The sequence below is a fragment of the Lathamus discolor genome, chromosome 2, assembly GCF_037157495.1.
Source record: "Lathamus discolor isolate bLatDis1 chromosome 2, bLatDis1.hap1, whole genome shotgun sequence".
NCBI lineage: Eukaryota > Metazoa > Chordata > Aves > Psittaciformes > Psittacidae > Lathamus > Lathamus discolor.
Window position 1 is genome coordinate 145,737,633 of NC_088885.1, and position 17,441 is coordinate 145,755,073.

Genomic DNA, 17,441 nt, shown 5'->3' on the forward strand with positions numbered 1-17,441 from the left:
GTGCTGGGTACGAGTGCCCTCTAACGGGGGCTCCTTCCAGACCGCCTGCTACCAGTCCACAGGCTGAGTCAAGAGCTTTAAAATGGAGATGAGGATGCACACACATACACTTCACCTTTCTCACATATTCAAGATAACTAAAAGCACTTTTCTCTAGGACTTTCCACCACAAAAGCATACTTTGGAGTACATTGCTGTTTGTGACACAGACGTATCCAAGTATCTGTACATACAGCACACTTTTGACTGTGCCCTGAAAATTAGCCTTTTATCTGAATTTATTCTTCTTTCCCCAACAGAGACAAACCCAGTAGAGGCAAGTCAGTACAATATTAAAACTTAACAAAACATCACCATGCTGCATGCCTGCTACTCCACAGAACCATTACAATTATTCAAACAGTGTCAATACTAGCTTCCCTTCAGGAAACAAATCAAGAACTCTCACTAGTAACAGGTAAAGCACAAAGGTGTGATTAGCAGCTTTATTAAAGAACCTTGGTGTGCTGGGTTTAGCAGTAGCAGTCAGTTTTTCACCTTCTTACTAGCAGTGCTGTGTTTTGACTTTCAGCCTGGGAACAGAGCTGATAAAACCAGTGTTTTTAGTTGTTGCTAAGTAATGTTTACCCTGACCAAGGACTTTGTGAGCCTCATGCTCTGCCAGGGACGAGGGGAGGCGGGAAGGGAGGTAACTGGGAGTTACCCAGAAGGGCATGGGCTCTCTTCAAGAGGGGGTCGAACTCGTCTGGCAGTGGTATTGTATTCTCTTCCCTTGTTATTTCCTTTATCATTATTATCATTGTTGGCAGCAGTAGTGATTTGTGTTATACCTTAGTTACTGGGCTGCTCTTATCTCAACCTGTGGGAGTTACCTTCTCTTGATTCCCCTCCACATCCCTCTGGGAGCCAGGGCTGCGGAGAAGGAAAGAAAGAGGGAGAAAAGGGGAGGGGAGCGAGTGGACAAGCTGTGTGGCACAGTTTGAACCACAACACTTGGTTATACGATACATCTTATAACATGACAATTAAGCACACATAATAACCAAACTCTCTGCCAATCAGTATTTTCCAGTATCAGTTTTGGCCACTCACATTAAAAAAAACAAACCCAAAACATAGAAGACTAGATGAGACAGTTATCATAAAATCATAGAATAGTTAAGGTTGGAAAGGACCTCAAGATCATCTAGTTCCAACCCATCTGCCATGGGCAGGGACACCTCACACTAAACCATCTCACACAAAGCTTACTCCAACCTGGCCTTGAAAACTGCCAGGGATGGAGCATTCACAACCTCCTTGGGCAACCCATTCCAGTGCCTCACCACCCTCACAGGAAAGAATTTCCTCCTTATAACCCAATCTAAACTTCCCCTGTTTAAGTTTTAACCCATTACCCCTTGTCCTGTCACTACAGTCCCTGACAAAGAGTCCCTCCTCAGCATCCCTATAGGCCCCCTTCAGATACTGGAAGGCTGCTATGAGGTCTCCACGCAGCCTTCTCTTCTCCAGGCTGAACAGCCCCAATTTCCTCAGCCTGTCTTCATATGGGAGATGCTCCAGTCCCCTGATCATCCTCGTGGCCTCCTCTGGACTTGTTCCAGCAGTTCCATGTCCTTTTTATGTTGAGGACACCAGAACTGCACACAATACTCCAGGTGAGGTCTCACAAGAGCAGAGTAGAGAGGCAAGATCACCCCCTTCAACCTGCTGGTTACGCTCCTTTTGATGCAGCCCAGAATACGGTTGGCTTTCTGGGCTGCAAGTGCAGACTGAGGCCAGCTCATGTTCATTTTCTCATCGACCAGCACCCCCAAGTCCTTCTCTGCAGGACTGCTCTGAATTTCTTCTCTGCCCAACCTGTAGCTGTGCCTGGGATTGCTCCGACCCAGGTGTGGGACCTTGCACTTCTCATGGCTGAACTTCATCAGCCCACCGCACAAGCGTGTCAAGGCCCCTCTGGATGGCATCCCTTCCCTCCAGCATATCAACCGGACCACACAGCTTGGTGTCATCGGCAAACTTGCTAAGGGGGCACTCAATCCCACTGTCAATGTCAGCGATGAAGATGTTAAACAACACTGGTCCCAACACCGATTCCTGAGGGACACCACTCGTTACTGGTCTCCAGCCGGACATCGAGCCATTGACCACAACTCTTTGTGTGCGCCCATCCAGCCAGTTCTTTATCCACCGAGTGGTCCACCTATCAAATTGATGTCTCTCCAATTTAGATACAAGGATGTTGTCTGGGACAGTGTCAAACGCTTTGCACAAGTCCAGGTAGATGACATCAACTGCTCTACCCTTATCCATCAATTCTGTAGCCCCATCATAGAAGGCCACCAAATTGGTCAGGCAGGATTTACCCTTACTGAAGCCATGCTGGCTGTCACCAAGCACCTTGTTGTTTTCCATGTGCCTTAGCATGCCTTCCAGGAGAATGTGCGCCAAGATTTTGCCAGGCACAGAGGTGAGACTGACTGGTCTGTAATTCCCCGGGTCTTCCATTTTCCCCTTCTTGAAAATGGGGGTTATATTTCCCTTTTTCCAGTCGTTGGGAACTTCACCTGACTGCCATGATTTTTCAAATATGATGGACAGTGGCTTAGCAACTTCATTCGCTCCTTCAGGACCCGCGGATGGATTTCATCGGGTCCCATGGACTTCTGCACAGATTTTTAAGATGGTCTCGAACCGGATCCTCTCCTACAGTGGGCCCAAGGTCTTCATTCTCACCGTCCCTGTGTCTGCCTTCCAAGACTTGGGTGGTGTGGTCAGAGCCTTTGCCAGTGAAGACTGAGGCAAAGAAGTCATTCAGAACCTCAGCCTTCTCCAAATCCTGTGTAGCCAGTTCTCCCGAGAGCTTCCTCAGGGGGCCTGTGTTGTCCTTAGTCTGTTTTTTGTTTGCTACGTACCTGTACAATCCCTTCCTGTTATCCTTAACATCCCTAGCCAAGTTTAATTCTAACTGGGCCTTAGCTTTCCTATACTGGTCCCTAGCTTCCCGGACAACATCCCTGTACCCTACCCAGGCCGCCTGTCCATGCTTCCACTTTTTATAAGCCTCTTTTTCCCTTTGAATTTTCCTCAGCAGTTCCTTATCCATCCAAGGAGGTCTCCTGGCCCTCCTGCCGCACTTCCTTCTAGTTGGGATGCAGCACTCCTGAGCTTGTAGCAGGCAATCCTTGAGTATCAACCAACAGTCTTGGGCACCCCTGCCCTCTAGGGCTATATCCCATGGAACCTTACTAAGCAGGTTCCTGAAGAGGCCAAAGTCTGCTCTCTTGAAGTCCAGGGCAGTGAGCTTGCTACACGCTCTTCTCACTGTCCTGAGGATCTCGAACTCGACCATCTCGTGATTGCTGCATCCAAGCCTGCCCTGGAGCATCACATTCTCAACGAGCCCTTCCCTGTTAGTGAGCACAAGGTCAAGCATGGCACCTCTCCTTGTCGGCTCCTCTATTACTTGCAGAAGTTGTTTTCCACACAATCAAGGAATCTCCTGGATTGCTTCTGCTGGGCCATACTATTGCTCCAACTGATGTCAGGGTGGCTGAAGTCACCCATGAGAACAAGGGCCTGTGAGCGTAAGGCTTTTCCAATCTGTCTGTAGAGTGCTTCATGTGCAGGTTCCTCTTGATCAGGCGGCCTGTAACAGATCCCCACAGTAATGTCTCCCATGGCTGTTTTCCCTTTAACCCTGACCCACACTCTCTGTTGACTGCTCACCTGTCCCCAGACAGAGTTCCATACTCTCCAGCCTATCCCTAATGTAAATAGCAACTCCCCCTCCCTGCCTGCCAGGCCTGTCTTTTCTAAAGAGCCTGTAACCTTCCATTCCAACACTCCAGTCATAGGAGCCATCCCACCATGTTCTGTGATGCCTATTATATCATACCCCCGTAGATGTGCACACATCTCTAACTCCTCGTTTATTCCCCATGCTACAGGCGTTTGTATAGAGGCATCTGAGCCGACCTCCAAATGAAGCCGGCTCATTGGCTGGAGCGGCTGGAATATCTCTACATTGCTCCAAGCATTTATTATAGGTGTTGGCCACTGACTGGGTGTGTTGGGATGGAATGATACCCCCCTCCCCCAACAAATGACCATCCACCTTCTGCCACAACCATCTGAATTCCTTATACAAATTAATCCTCACCAAGTCTACAGACTATTTCATTAATTCCTTACACACAAATGATAAATTAAAAAAAAAAAAATCCAACTTGGAATTCAATATCCTTTTTACATATAGCACTAAGTGAAACTCATAGACGCACACACAAACCTGACAGGCTTTTGCCAGCACTTTGCAACTGATAAGTCAACATTTATGTAGCATGGCTTTTTCCCCTGAGTTACTAAAGGAACTTAGGAAAAATACAGGTGAAGAATTCTGATAAACGGACTATAACTGGAGCCAGAAACAAGGAAGTGATTTAGGTGCTTTTGGATCATCTGTTCCTGCCCTTAGTGAAATAAAACTTTGATTTCATATAACTAGATTTCTGCAATTCATAAACATTCCATTTTCCTACAACAGCAGACAATACACACGACCACCTCTATTTTAGCCAACTGTGATACCTAAAGAGAATAAGCCTAAACAAAAGAAAACAGCAAAGAATTTGTCAGCTGAAATTGCATCTGCCTATTCAGAACACAGTTATAGCATACTCAAGTTCTGTCCTTAAACAGTATGAGAGAAATAAAAGACCTGTCTACAATGATAAACCTGAGTTATACTAGCAGATTTAAAATGGGAATAACTGAAAGTTGTTTTCCCAAGAAAAACTGGCAAAATTTAGCCTCGATAGAAGCCTTTACAGAAAGGACATGAATCAATAGAAATAGGGGGCTGTGATTTAATGACATCAGGACTTCTACAGCAACACTAGCAAAAGAAATCAACCTATGTCTTGTCTCAGAGATCCTGGTTTGACCATATAGGGGTTTCAAGCACCTCAGGGTTTCATGCTACCTCTGTGGTTGTACTCACAAGGCTGTTTGTGGAGCTACACTATTAATTATTAAAGCAAAAATATGACTCCACAAGACAGAAGTCTGTTTTCTGAAGGTGTTTTTAAAAAGCCAAAACAGCCCTGCAAACACCACCACACCTCAGCACTGAGACACGGCATGCTGGGAAGGTAAGAACTCACGTGACTTAGGTCCTGAAGTCCCTATAATGCCAAACTGGTACAGACCACCAGCTTCAATAAACACACCCAAGAACAAGGCCTTCAATAAAACAGAAGAGGCTTCAACACAGTCAACACTTGCTGAGTTCTCACTGCAGCAAGCAGCAGATCAAAAGGACACATTCAGTTCCTTGCCTTACCTTAAATTAACTTTTCTAAGCATGTTCCTTTTAGCTACCTGAAGCCTTCTGCTTCTGCAAGGGCCATGTATCGCAAACCACTGTACTGACAACTCTGGAGGTAAGGCTCAGCAGCATAAGGTAGCTGCTGCTACCCCTGGCCAATGAAACCTATGTAAAAGTACTATATAAGAGCTACGAGGTGTTTCTCCATATGCAACTGCATTCATTTGAGGGTAAAGAAAACGGTGTTTTTGTGGAAATGTTGCACTATGTTACTTCTAGATGCTACTGACTGATGATACAACTAAATACAGCCTACAGCACAGAAAAATGCAGATACAGGAGTCTTTAATCATCTAGATACTTCTAACCTGAAAACTGAAAAATTAACCTTCTCAGGTAAGAAGGTAAAAATCATGTTGGGGGCTGGGGGAGGTATGTAGAAAGTGGCCTCATCTTTTCATCCATAGCATTACAGAGCGAATCTAATGAAAACTCTGCATTGTTATGAAACAAGAAAAAGTTACAACCTTCTAGAACTTATTCTGATGTATAATTATACAGCCATCTCAAAGTTTCTATTGGCATAATTACCACAGCACTTAATTTATTATCTCAGCTTTCTAAGTAAGGTTCTAAAACATATCAGCTTGATATAAAATCTGTTTTGAAATACTTTATCAAAATAATGTCTCACAAGATCTATAATGAATTACAAGATGTATATTACATTTTTAGCAGTTGCTTTCCATGAAAGGAATATAAATTTCCATTAAGTAGGGAGAAGAGCTACTCAGTGAACAGCACTGAAGATAGAAACAACAAAGTGCAAAGGATTGAACTTCACCTGTCACTTAGATACAAAATTTACAGTCAAGAATAATACATTTTATTTCTTAGACAGAAAATAGACCTCATGCATTACACCTTTTGTGTAAACCTCAACTGAAAGAAAGCAAAACTATGCTCAGAAAAAGCTTACCAGCACCCTGAAGTGAAAGCAATTCTCAGAAAACTACCGCCAGAACCACAAGCTGGGGTACTGCATCATTTCACAGAAATGCCTAAGCCAGAAATCCTTACAGCAGAAATCCAACTTTCCCTAAACAAGAGTTGAATCCATCAGCTGGAGGATGGGAGGAAGGTGCATGGGAACAGGCGCTCTACCTGTAGATAACAAAGCATGTCCTTAAAATTAAATACCTGCATTTTGAGAAATAAATTCAATACCTGTGAAGATTTAAGTGCACTAGTAATAAGGAAACACAGTTATCTGAAAAACAGATGCCTGACAAAAGCCCAGAGTGCAGCCCCAAAACATTTGTGCTGAAGCATCTTTTGCTGAAGACTCAACAACATACCCCTGTTCTGTGATTTTCCTCCACTAGCTCACACATCATCAACCAAACTTCACCTACAGATTTCTAACTCAGAAAGCTGGGTTGAACCCTCTCACCCCCTCCAAAAAGCTTGTGCTGCAACAGGCCAAAGTGTTTTAAGACTTCCCTGACAGGAAAACCTTACCAAACAATGACACTTTGTAAAAAGGATCACAGGAAGACAACACTGCAGGAGAAACTTTGTAAAATGAAAAACACCTGTGGATTCACATAAATGGTAGACAATCCTCCCAGATTTGTAATGAGAATTACTTGAAGCTAAAAAAAAAAATCTCATGTTTTTCGCAGTTTCTAGATATAGTCCAATTCTAAGTACACTAAAAAATGTTCTTGTCTTAAAAGAACAAGTCTGGGTATGTCTGTGGGGGTTCTTTAATCAAAAATTTAATTTCTGAAGCAATTCTGTTGCAGCAAGTAGTCAAAATTCAGTATTACCTCAGGCATTAGCAGCAAGAGACAAAATGGCACCCCAGCAGAAGCATATCTAAGCATATCAGAAGAAATGGTTGTTGCTAACAAGTTAGAAAAGCATGTTTATCAAACTGATTCTTAAATGTCATGCATACCTAGTTCAAGTTCAAATTAAGGATATTTTCTCAGCACTCTCAAAAATGTGTTTTATATTAGATTTGCTCAGTTTGAAAAAGGAAAGCATTAGCTTAAATGTGTCTTGCCAATTATCCAACAGTTTGCTTGCTCAAATAACACTCTCCAGACTGTAAGCTCAATTCTCTTAACAGTGATCACCTCGAGATCACAAGGCAAACAAATATTTTGGGGTGACCTGTTCCTAGAGTTCTTGCAAAATGATATGGAAGAAATGCTTTTTGGGGGTCTATCCATTCAATTCTCAGTGCAGCAGATTAGGAGTTTGCCATCAGACAACCATACCACAGTCGCTCGCTGCTTCCTCCCCTTAGGAGAAGGGCAGCTTGGGTAGTGTGGCCCCTCAGCCAGTACAACAGTCCCTGCATTAACGTAAGATCAGGTATGACCAAAACCTGCTGCAAAATGCTTTCTGCAGGCCCAAAAACTTGGAATCTCAACAGGATCATTCGTATTCCAGAATTTTTGACAAGGTGGAGGGGGAATACACGAAGTAAGAAATGCCAATACGATGTTCTTCTGACCAATGACAACATTAAGTATCATTCTGGGTGACAGAGGCACTAAAGTGTCAACACCCTTATACTTTCCTTCCACATCTCTGGATCTGAATTTGTGCAAATATATAAAGCCAGTTATGATACTGATATAACATACAAGTCTTGTAGGGAGGGAGATGCCTTGCTTGGTTTGGTTTTTAACATCCTGAATTTGAAAGTTCTGGCATTTAACAACAGATTTCTCTACTGGAATACCTGTATCTAGAAGAAAAAAAGAAGTTTTTGAAAATCTGGCAGGATGCTTGCATAGGGAAACATGGCTCCAGGGAAAACAAGCAAGAAGCATTTATAAAACACTGTTTTTCACACTGGCAAGACAGAAAACAACTCTATATACAGCCTAAAAAGGTATCTAATGCTCAAGCTGGCAACTTCGAGAGCCATTTTATTTGGGTTTTTATCTTCCCTAGCCTCTACTACGTAGGTCAAAGGGCTGAACAGGCCCTAAGTAAAGAGAAAGCAGAATGAAGGTGTGGTGCGTTTCCTGAATGGTTCAGTCTGTTTAACTGTATTTCACTGAGAAAAATACAGAAAGAACACCTCTGTGAACCACACAGGAGAGACTGAGGAAGATAAAGGCACAGAAAGAAGAGGAAACACTAGCCAGAGCAGAAGTGAAACTGTCACAGTGACGCTGATGCCTCTAGCACAGCATCCAGGTGAGAGAAGCTCCACAAGCATTGCCTTTTACACATTATTAATGATAAGATTATTGCCTACTTGCTAAAAAGAGAAAAAGAGAGCGGTAACAAGAGCCTCTTTCTTGGAATGAAGCTTCTTCCAAGCAGGAACAGTTGAACCTTGCAAACTAGACCACAGACTTACAGCTTCAGCATGGTAGTCCCCATACGGTGAGATGAATCCACCTCTGAATCTAAAATGTATTTCACTCCTTGCTTGCCTATCAGCTACATGGAAATAATTCATCCATTTTCTATAGGAAGAACTGAAGCACGGGCTATAATTAAAAATTTACACTATTCCAACCCTTTGAAGAGCTCCAGAAAAGAATTAATCTTTTAAGACATATCTTAGGCTTTAATAAAATATAGCCCTGACTCAAGCACCATATTAACGTAGGACAATTCAGATTCCCTTGTGTTTTGCCTTTTATTTTTTTTCCATATAGCAAATTGTATAAGCCCACAACAGAAGCAATAAACAGCTCAGAAACCTCACCATGTTGCAAAGAATTCTTAAAATGCTCTCTCTTTTAAAAGGCAGGGCCAAAAATTCTTTTGTAATAAGATATTAATTGAATAATATCTAATCTCATAAGCAAGAAGAGGCAGTTTATACCTAAAGATTAAGTAATCTTGCTCAAACTGAATTATCAAAATTAGATAGAACCAAGCTTCCAACCACAACTATTTTGACTATATTGTCTCTTTAGTTACCCTTGAAGTTAAACTGTCTCTCTTCAAGCCCTAACAAAGAAGCATTTCTACTAGCCTAGTAGAAGCATTTCTACACACACATATATCTACATTACAAAGACTAGAATTGAAAGCCTTTCAAGTTTACTTTATAAATTTTACGTCATTCTGTGTCAAGCCAATTATACTGACTTAATGGCACTAACAAAACATTACTAGGATCAGCAAGGAAACACCAAGACAGAAACCACTGATGTTACCTCTAGCTTGCTTGGAGAAAAGATCACCCAGATTTCAAGTTAACCAGAACCTATTAAAATTACAAAGCTCTGCTCTCCAGGCTTTCAATGAGTACTTAACACAAATAAATCCACAGAGAGGCAATCTATATACCTGACAATGTACACAGGTGTATGTGTGCATACAGACACATACACACAAAGCCATTTTCATAAAAACCTTTAGCCTGTATGAATTACAGACTGGAGACTAACGCAACTTCCTGTGTGGACAGTCTTAATCCAAAGTAAGTGTGTCCACATAATACAGTATTTATCTGTACAACTTTCCTTATACAGACAAGCTTTCAGCTGGATACTCAGTACAGCATTGCAAGCAACCCACTGGTGCCTCAAGTCAGACAAAAACACTCTCTGATCATATACAACGCTCTTGGCCACTGTGGAAAAAAATAAATCATTTTTTGCACATATGGATTTTATATTCTTCTAAAGTTTTTCAACACTGTAACCATTACCTTCATCAAAGTCTGCATCATCTTCTGTATGCTGAGGGAAAGGGAAGCAATTTGTGATTTCAAGTCTGTCATCCACCACAAGACCCAGCAGCACTCCTTGGACCACTTCATTCCCCTGGCCTTCTTCTTGGTAATGTTTAATGATCTTTAACACAACCTAGAACACAAAACAAGAAAATCATAATATGCAATGGGGTTTTTTGTCCTCAAACTACGTATTTGGAATTTTGAATTTGTTTAAGTGTTGCATAAATTAGAACTGCAAACCAAGACAGCTACTGGCTTAAACACCACCAATTTTAATACAAGTTGACGAATAAGTGGCTGTTCTAATATTACAGGAGAATTAAAAAAGAGACAACTGCATGAATGGTCAAGATGCAGTTCTAAACCAATTTGCTGAAACACCCTTGTAAAATGAGATATTGATCTTTTTTACTTTACCTTGTTGCTGTAACTGTTAAAAGCTATTTTGCAGGGGCAGTAAGCTCCCTCCTGAGGGAAACACTGCACAAGAAACTAACAAAACACCTTAAAAGTAACTACGCTGAAACTGGTAAGAAGTTTTTAAAAGGTACAAAATACACCAAGTTTCAGTTGCATCAACCTTGAAAATTACATCTCATTGCAGTTTTACTTCAGGTGACAGTTTAACTTATATTTTGTAAACTGTGTCATAGGATACTTCAGAATAATGGTAAAAGAAGCACAAATTACTCTTCATATTTTTAATAAAGTAATTCTCATTTCCTTCCCTAAATCTGGACTCTACAAAGAATAATTCTCATGAGGTGATACTGTAAACTGGAATAGTATGAACAAACCCCCTCAAAAATAGTCAGTCATTTGCTAGAAATACTTCATACTTAAATTACATTTTAGGCTTAACAATAAGAACCAGAACAAGCTAAGACACTAACCACAAGCACAGACTTGAAAGAACTTACACCTTCTCCAGCTTAAGCAGGTTTTATTTCACTAAAACTTCAGCCAGCCAGCCAGAAAGCATCGGAAATCATCTGATTACTATACTGTCATTAAAGCAATACTACTTTAATGTCTATTGGCAAACAGACTAGCCTAATAGATTGCAGCTCAACCACCTTGAGAACAGATTTTGTACAAATACTCACATTTATTGAACATTCTACAGGGGAGAGAGGCAGGAAAATAACATTAAGTTCATATTCACACACCACAAACACATATTTGTCCTTAACTTTCCCGTTGGTGTTTCACAAAACTTTATGTCACAATTTTAAAAACACCATTAATAAATTAAAGCACTATGTGGGTTAAAAGGAAGAAAAGGTGACTAGAAAATAAATTCTTTACAAATATATTGCCTTCTTGGGCTAAAATGGGAAAACCAAGACCTTCAGCCTGCTGGAAGATGATGAATGTCAGAGAATGGAAAAGAAATACCTTTTCCCAGCAAAGCGGCATATAAGTATCAAACAGGGCTAAAACCCACTTGATTTCTTGTTTATTCAACAGCATCACTCACTTATGCTTTCCCCTGCATCTAAATGCAATTGCACTGAGGCTCCTCAATCTCAAGATGGGTAACACCATTACACCCCAATACACATTCACAGCTGTCCCTCAAAACTCTTGAAGCTGTACCTTTTTATCCAATTTATTAAAGCAAATTTACAGAGCAGAGAGACAAAGATATACTTTGGTGATACAAATCTCATTTCATGGGAAAACAGTAAGGAAATTACGATCAGACGGTGAAGTAGAATTTAACAGTGCTGAAGACTATACAGCAAACACCAGTTTGAGATCACCTAGATGCAGAAGATGGATGTCTTCCACCATATAGCCAGAACATAAATAATATTCAACCTGAATTTAGTACAAAGTTAAGGTTTATCATATATTTGCCATAGGCTCTGTCTCGCACAGTTAAGGAATCCATAACTAACTGTAAAGATTACAGCACAGCATGCTCTCAGCCTACTATATAACTATTCTCACCTCTTTACATTCGTGTAAGCTTTACCTTCTCCTGTATTTTTCTCCTCATCTGCTCTTGAGCTTTCCATGCACACTGACTATCCTTGTTACCATGAATCCTGTTTGCCTCTTTAATTCCATTCTAGGAGATTTGTGACATGGCATCAATTTTATTGCAGCATTTCTGATGATAACTGCTCACAGAAAGCAGATGCAAATGAAATGAGCATGAGCCATCATAAAGTATTACTGATTTTTCAGGGAGATAAAACCAGGAGTTCAAAACTTTTAAATGATAATCAAATATCCTAATATACAATGAAGTTATTACACAAGTCTGCAGTTTTCAATCTCCAGCCCTAAGACCACCACAGTTGTTATTCAGGGAGGTACAGACCCCTGTTTGGGCCTACCTGCAAGGTTTTTTTTTTTAGCAGAGTCTGAGAAAGGTAGCAGAGAAGGTCAGGAACTCTCTATTTCACACCCATTAGCAAGCTGCTGAAGTTGAGGTTTATGACTGCACTGAAAAATGCATTAGCCACCAAAATAATTTATAAAAAGATAATTGAACAAGTCTGAGAAATGCATCCACTGAAACACCATTCTTCTTTTACATTTTGTTCTTTGTTTTATTTAGCACATAACACACAAGTATAGCAGGCTCTTAAACACGGATTGAAAAACCTGTCATCAAACAACTACCATATGACTACGAGGGAAATGTGCACTGGAGCTTGTGTTTCAGTACTAAAAAGGAGACCTTCAGGTGTGAAGTAGAACTCTTTCTCTGGCGATAACAAGACCAGTTTCAAACATTAAAAATGTCATTTCCATTTATTTGCTAGTCTAGATACAGCAGAAGAGCTGGTCACTATACAACATGACAACGCCGTGGCATTTGACTACACAAATCAATACTTCGTACTAAGTAAACCACACACACAGCCAAAAAAGGAACACTAGCTTGTATCTAGACATTTCCTCAAAATGACGTTATGTTTATGAAGCATCAGAATACTTTTACTGTTCTGAAAATAAAGGTAAGAAAGCTTACTATAAATAATGCAAGTAACAACACACAGACAAATACAAACCAATTTTTCAAAATAACACAGGAAAAGAAAAATCCCAAGGAAATCTAAATAAACACCACCTAATCCATCCTCCATCCAGTGCTGATTCATTTTGCAAACACTATTTAACAATTCCCATCCACCTATTCATCTAATAAGAGATAATGTCTCTTTGTGCAAACTGGTTTTAAACATCCCTAGACCCTTCACTGCTGTACCACTGCTGTATGAAATTAACAGTAACCAAACCACATTCTAACTATTCCTGTTAAGTAACGCAGCTGGCCAACCAGGAAAGGCTATGTACTCAAGTAGAAAAATGTATCAAGTAATTTGACTTCTAATTTCTGATACCTCTGAACACACAAGACAACAACTGTATGCAGCTTGGATTTAGTAAACACAATTAGTATGTAAGAAATATTCAGGTACACTAAGACTCTAAAGATATACAAATAACTCCTAAATAAAACTCAAGAGTCTTACAGCCTTGTAAATTTAGTGTTCAAAATACCAAAGCAATTTAATTACTTGGAGTAGCCACTTGTCAGATTTTAATGGTCATTAATTCAGAAGTGCTTCTAATCTTAAGAATTTCAAAGCACTGCTCAAACATTAAGAATTAAGTCATACTGCAAAAAAGAACCATTCTGAAACTTTAAAACTTCAAATATACATATTTTAGCTGCATGAGCGCAGTACCAAATTCTAACCTTGGCTACATCCCCCCATCATTTTGGTTTTGTATTTCATTACAGAAATACCTATAACATGAACCACCAGCTGAAGTATCATAAGCCTTGGGGGGTCTTGGGAAGATTCTGCTGCAGGGACATGAACACGTCAAGATGCATGTTTCTGTATCTCTCTGAAGAGAGACAATAGCAAACCAAAGCACTGAAGCTTCATTTATGACTGTGTTCCAGAGAGCTGAGAGCTGCCACATTGAATCCAAGTTTCCAGTACCTGTGCTGTGTCTTACAGATGGGGTATCAACAAAAGAGAGATTCTGTTAGCCCACTGGATACATGATGTAACAAGCTGATTTGCAGTTCTAAATAAAGCATTTAAGTCTTTAGGAATGCTTAACATTTTTTCCCACCCAAGAAAGCTTTGTGGGCACAACCACTAGCACCAATTGCCAGCATCTGCGAAGAGAGTAACACTGCTACGTAGGCGTTTGCAAACCCAACAAGGGCACCAAATGTGGAAGGTGCCACAATACCCACATCCTCTCAGTATTTAACACTAATGAAACTGATCAATATTTCTCTTGGTAAAAGGGTCTTGAAAGCTATTACCACTAAAAGCGTCTGATACATTCTGAATACATCCATACCGCATATGGTGCCTTCTCCATATGTATTTTTAAAACTCGAACCATGAACTTTAAAGTGTTACAGCATAAGCAACTGTACTTCAATTCTCAGTACAAAGTTCAAGAGAGAAATGGTAATGTTGTTTTGTAAATGCATAGGTATTAACTACTACTAACAATGAGGCATGCAACTGAGCTTGAATTGTGCTAACCTCAAGGATGCCTAGAATCAAGACACCTATCTGATACACATAAAATGCGTATGTGTCACCTCTGGAAAAAGTATTAATCTCTTTAGTAATATCCAAAACCATACCAAGTGTTATACATCAAATTTTACACTAATTTAGTGGCCCTGCCTGCTTCCCCAACTCACACTACACCAAAAGCAAAAGTACAACCTGTATCATGCTGAAACTTAACCTATTAGCTACACAAAAATGGAATTTAGTTACACAGTTCTGAAATCCTCAGGTAACCAACCACTAAATGGCTTTGGTTTTAAACAGAAACTTCAAAAGAAAAAAAACACTAGAGCAGTATATAGTGAGACACCAGCAATGGTAACATTTTTTAATAGTTCCAGATGAGGTTTTTACACACTACAGATAAATGCTTATCCTACAGCTACAAAGACATGTTCTGGAAGCTGACCAAGCGAAAACTTGCCTTGAGCTGCCTTGTCTCCTGGCTACAGCACTTGATAAGATGGTAACAAAGTCTCTCAAGTTTCCTGCCAGGAGAAAAGGAACTCTAAGGGAAATTAGAGATACCACTGCAGTGGTTAAGAGTAAGAAAACATGTGCCTAATACACATAACACTCTCCTCCAGATGATTAAGGAGACAGATGTTTACAGACACACATGAAAAATTCCAACCTAATCAGAGCAGTCCACAGAAACATGTTCTAGAAAGAAAGCACTGTCTGACAGATAACGTGTCAAAAGCACAACATCAACAGGTTGATGCCCTAGTCTTTTAGGGGCTGGATATGAAGCTTCACAGCACAGGACTGCCACAAAAGAAAGTTGTGGCCTGAGTGAATTGAAGATTTGAGGTGAAACTTAAGTTTTCCATTATGTACTAATCTTAAGAAATATGACAGTCTCTACAGTCAAAAACTGCATTCTCTTACGTGCATATTCCAGCCCGACTATGAGGATTTTCTAGATTCTCCTGTTTAACACTGCTGATTTTTTGACCATTCCTGACATGACTGATGTCTAAACATTTATTTTTTTCTTCCTCATGCTGAACTTCGGAATAAAAACTCTTACAACTGTTAGACCCATTTTATCTTGTGAGGAAAAAGAAGAGGCAACAACAACAAAACACCAGTGTTTTCCATTAAGACCTTCAACATGTTAAAGTAACGGTTTTGACAGATACCTTCAATCCTAATTATGATTGGTGGCCAAAAAAAAAAAAAAAAAAAGCAACTTATTTTCATTCCCTGACAAGTAACCAAAAAGATACTTAATCTGAACATACTGTTCAAATCTAAGGCCAAAAGGCCAAGACTGCATAGACCTGAAAGCAAGGTAACTCCAGAAGAATGTTATTTCTGAACTTGCTGTTCAGAAACAGCAAGTCTTAGGCCTCACTCTTCTGTCTAGCAAGTTGGACAGAAGACCTCAAAACGCCCCACAATATTTTACCTTTATCTTGACTGGCTAGAGCACTAACACCAACATTTACAAAGCCTTTGAAAATACAGCTCTTGGAATACTAAGCTTACGTTTTATGTCACTCAACAGCTAATAAACACCCAATGTTAAAATCATATTTTTGAACTTGACAGAAATTTTGGGCTTAAAAACAATAATTATATAGATGGCATACCAGAATGATACATGACATAGCACACCAACCCAATCAGATGCAAATATCAAAATCACTTTCTGACACAAGAGTGGAAGTTTCCTGGAGCTGAGCCCAAATTCAACTATTATGAGTAATCAAGGCATGTTGATCTGAGGTCCTCAAGCAGGGGATACTACATAGAATTTCACACAGAAATTGGAAATCATAGGTTTTTGTTGGTTTTGTCTCATGCAGGTCTAAAGTGATTACCAAATCACTTTGGCAATCCACTTTAAACGGAAGAGAAGATACTACACCCTGAACTGTAGGGCTTGGGGGAAAATGGGATGGGGACATTATATGCTTCTGTACTATTTAAATACTTTTGAGTAGAAGGAAGCATATGAAAACCAACCAAAACTTTTCGTTCCCTGGGTGACTTACTACATCGCTTGGTAACGCATCACCTGCTTAGTTTGTAAACCCCAAGATTTAACTACAAAAGGGCACATCAGTAAACTTCAGAAAGTATGCAGCTCCATAAAATATAAGCTAGGCTGAAGAAAAATAAAACAATCATAACAGATTACTGACTATTTTCATAGGATTTTCTATCACTTCTACTTGGCTTAGGAAACATATTACCCTGTAATTATACAGATCTAAGTGCTTTACAGTATTATACCGTGCCTCATAAAGTACTTACAGCCATCTAACTCAACATTTTCCTGTGGGGTTTGGAGGGTTTGGTTTTTTTTGGTGGGGTCCCTCCCAACAGGACGAAGAAAGTGATAATATCCATACACAGCATTAAGCTAGCTATAATACACCTTGCCACTTTGACTATCTCAGTAAGTGGCTGACTCAAAGCACAACTCAAAGTCAGTGACAGGCCAAGCAGCATTTTGTCATTCCTTCCTGAACATAAACTGGTAATGTGCAGTCTCTGGGGCATGGCCAGAAAAGCTGCACCTTGCTTACCCAGAAGAAGATATTCAGTTCATTTTTCACTTTCTGTAACTGTTACACAGACTATGTGTACCTCAGCGACCCGTGCAATGCAGAACAAATGCAGAGCTTAAACCACCACTAGGAAATGCCCCACATAAAATACTTCATAAGCATCCACTCTTTTGTTATTTCTCTTTTTAAGAACCACCTCCACACTACTGTAATTCAGCAGCTCTACAGTTGCCCTTCAAACAACAGGGAAACCCAGTCTAACAAGATGTCCTGGGTTTACCAGGAGCCGTTTT

General features: G+C 40.2%; 1 protein-coding gene across 1 annotated transcript in view; it reads right to left on the reverse strand.

Annotated features, from left to right (window-relative positions):
* EIF3H (eukaryotic translation initiation factor 3 subunit H) overlaps positions 1–17,441 on the reverse strand; it is an 89,271-nt gene that overhangs the window by 58,523 nt on the left and 13,307 nt on the right. Inside the window, exon 2 of the mRNA XM_065668835.1 lies at positions 10,029–10,185. Within this exon, the coding sequence (XP_065524907.1) occupies positions 10,029–10,185 (157 nt within the window). The remainder of the gene's footprint in view (positions 1–10,028; positions 10,186–17,441) is intronic.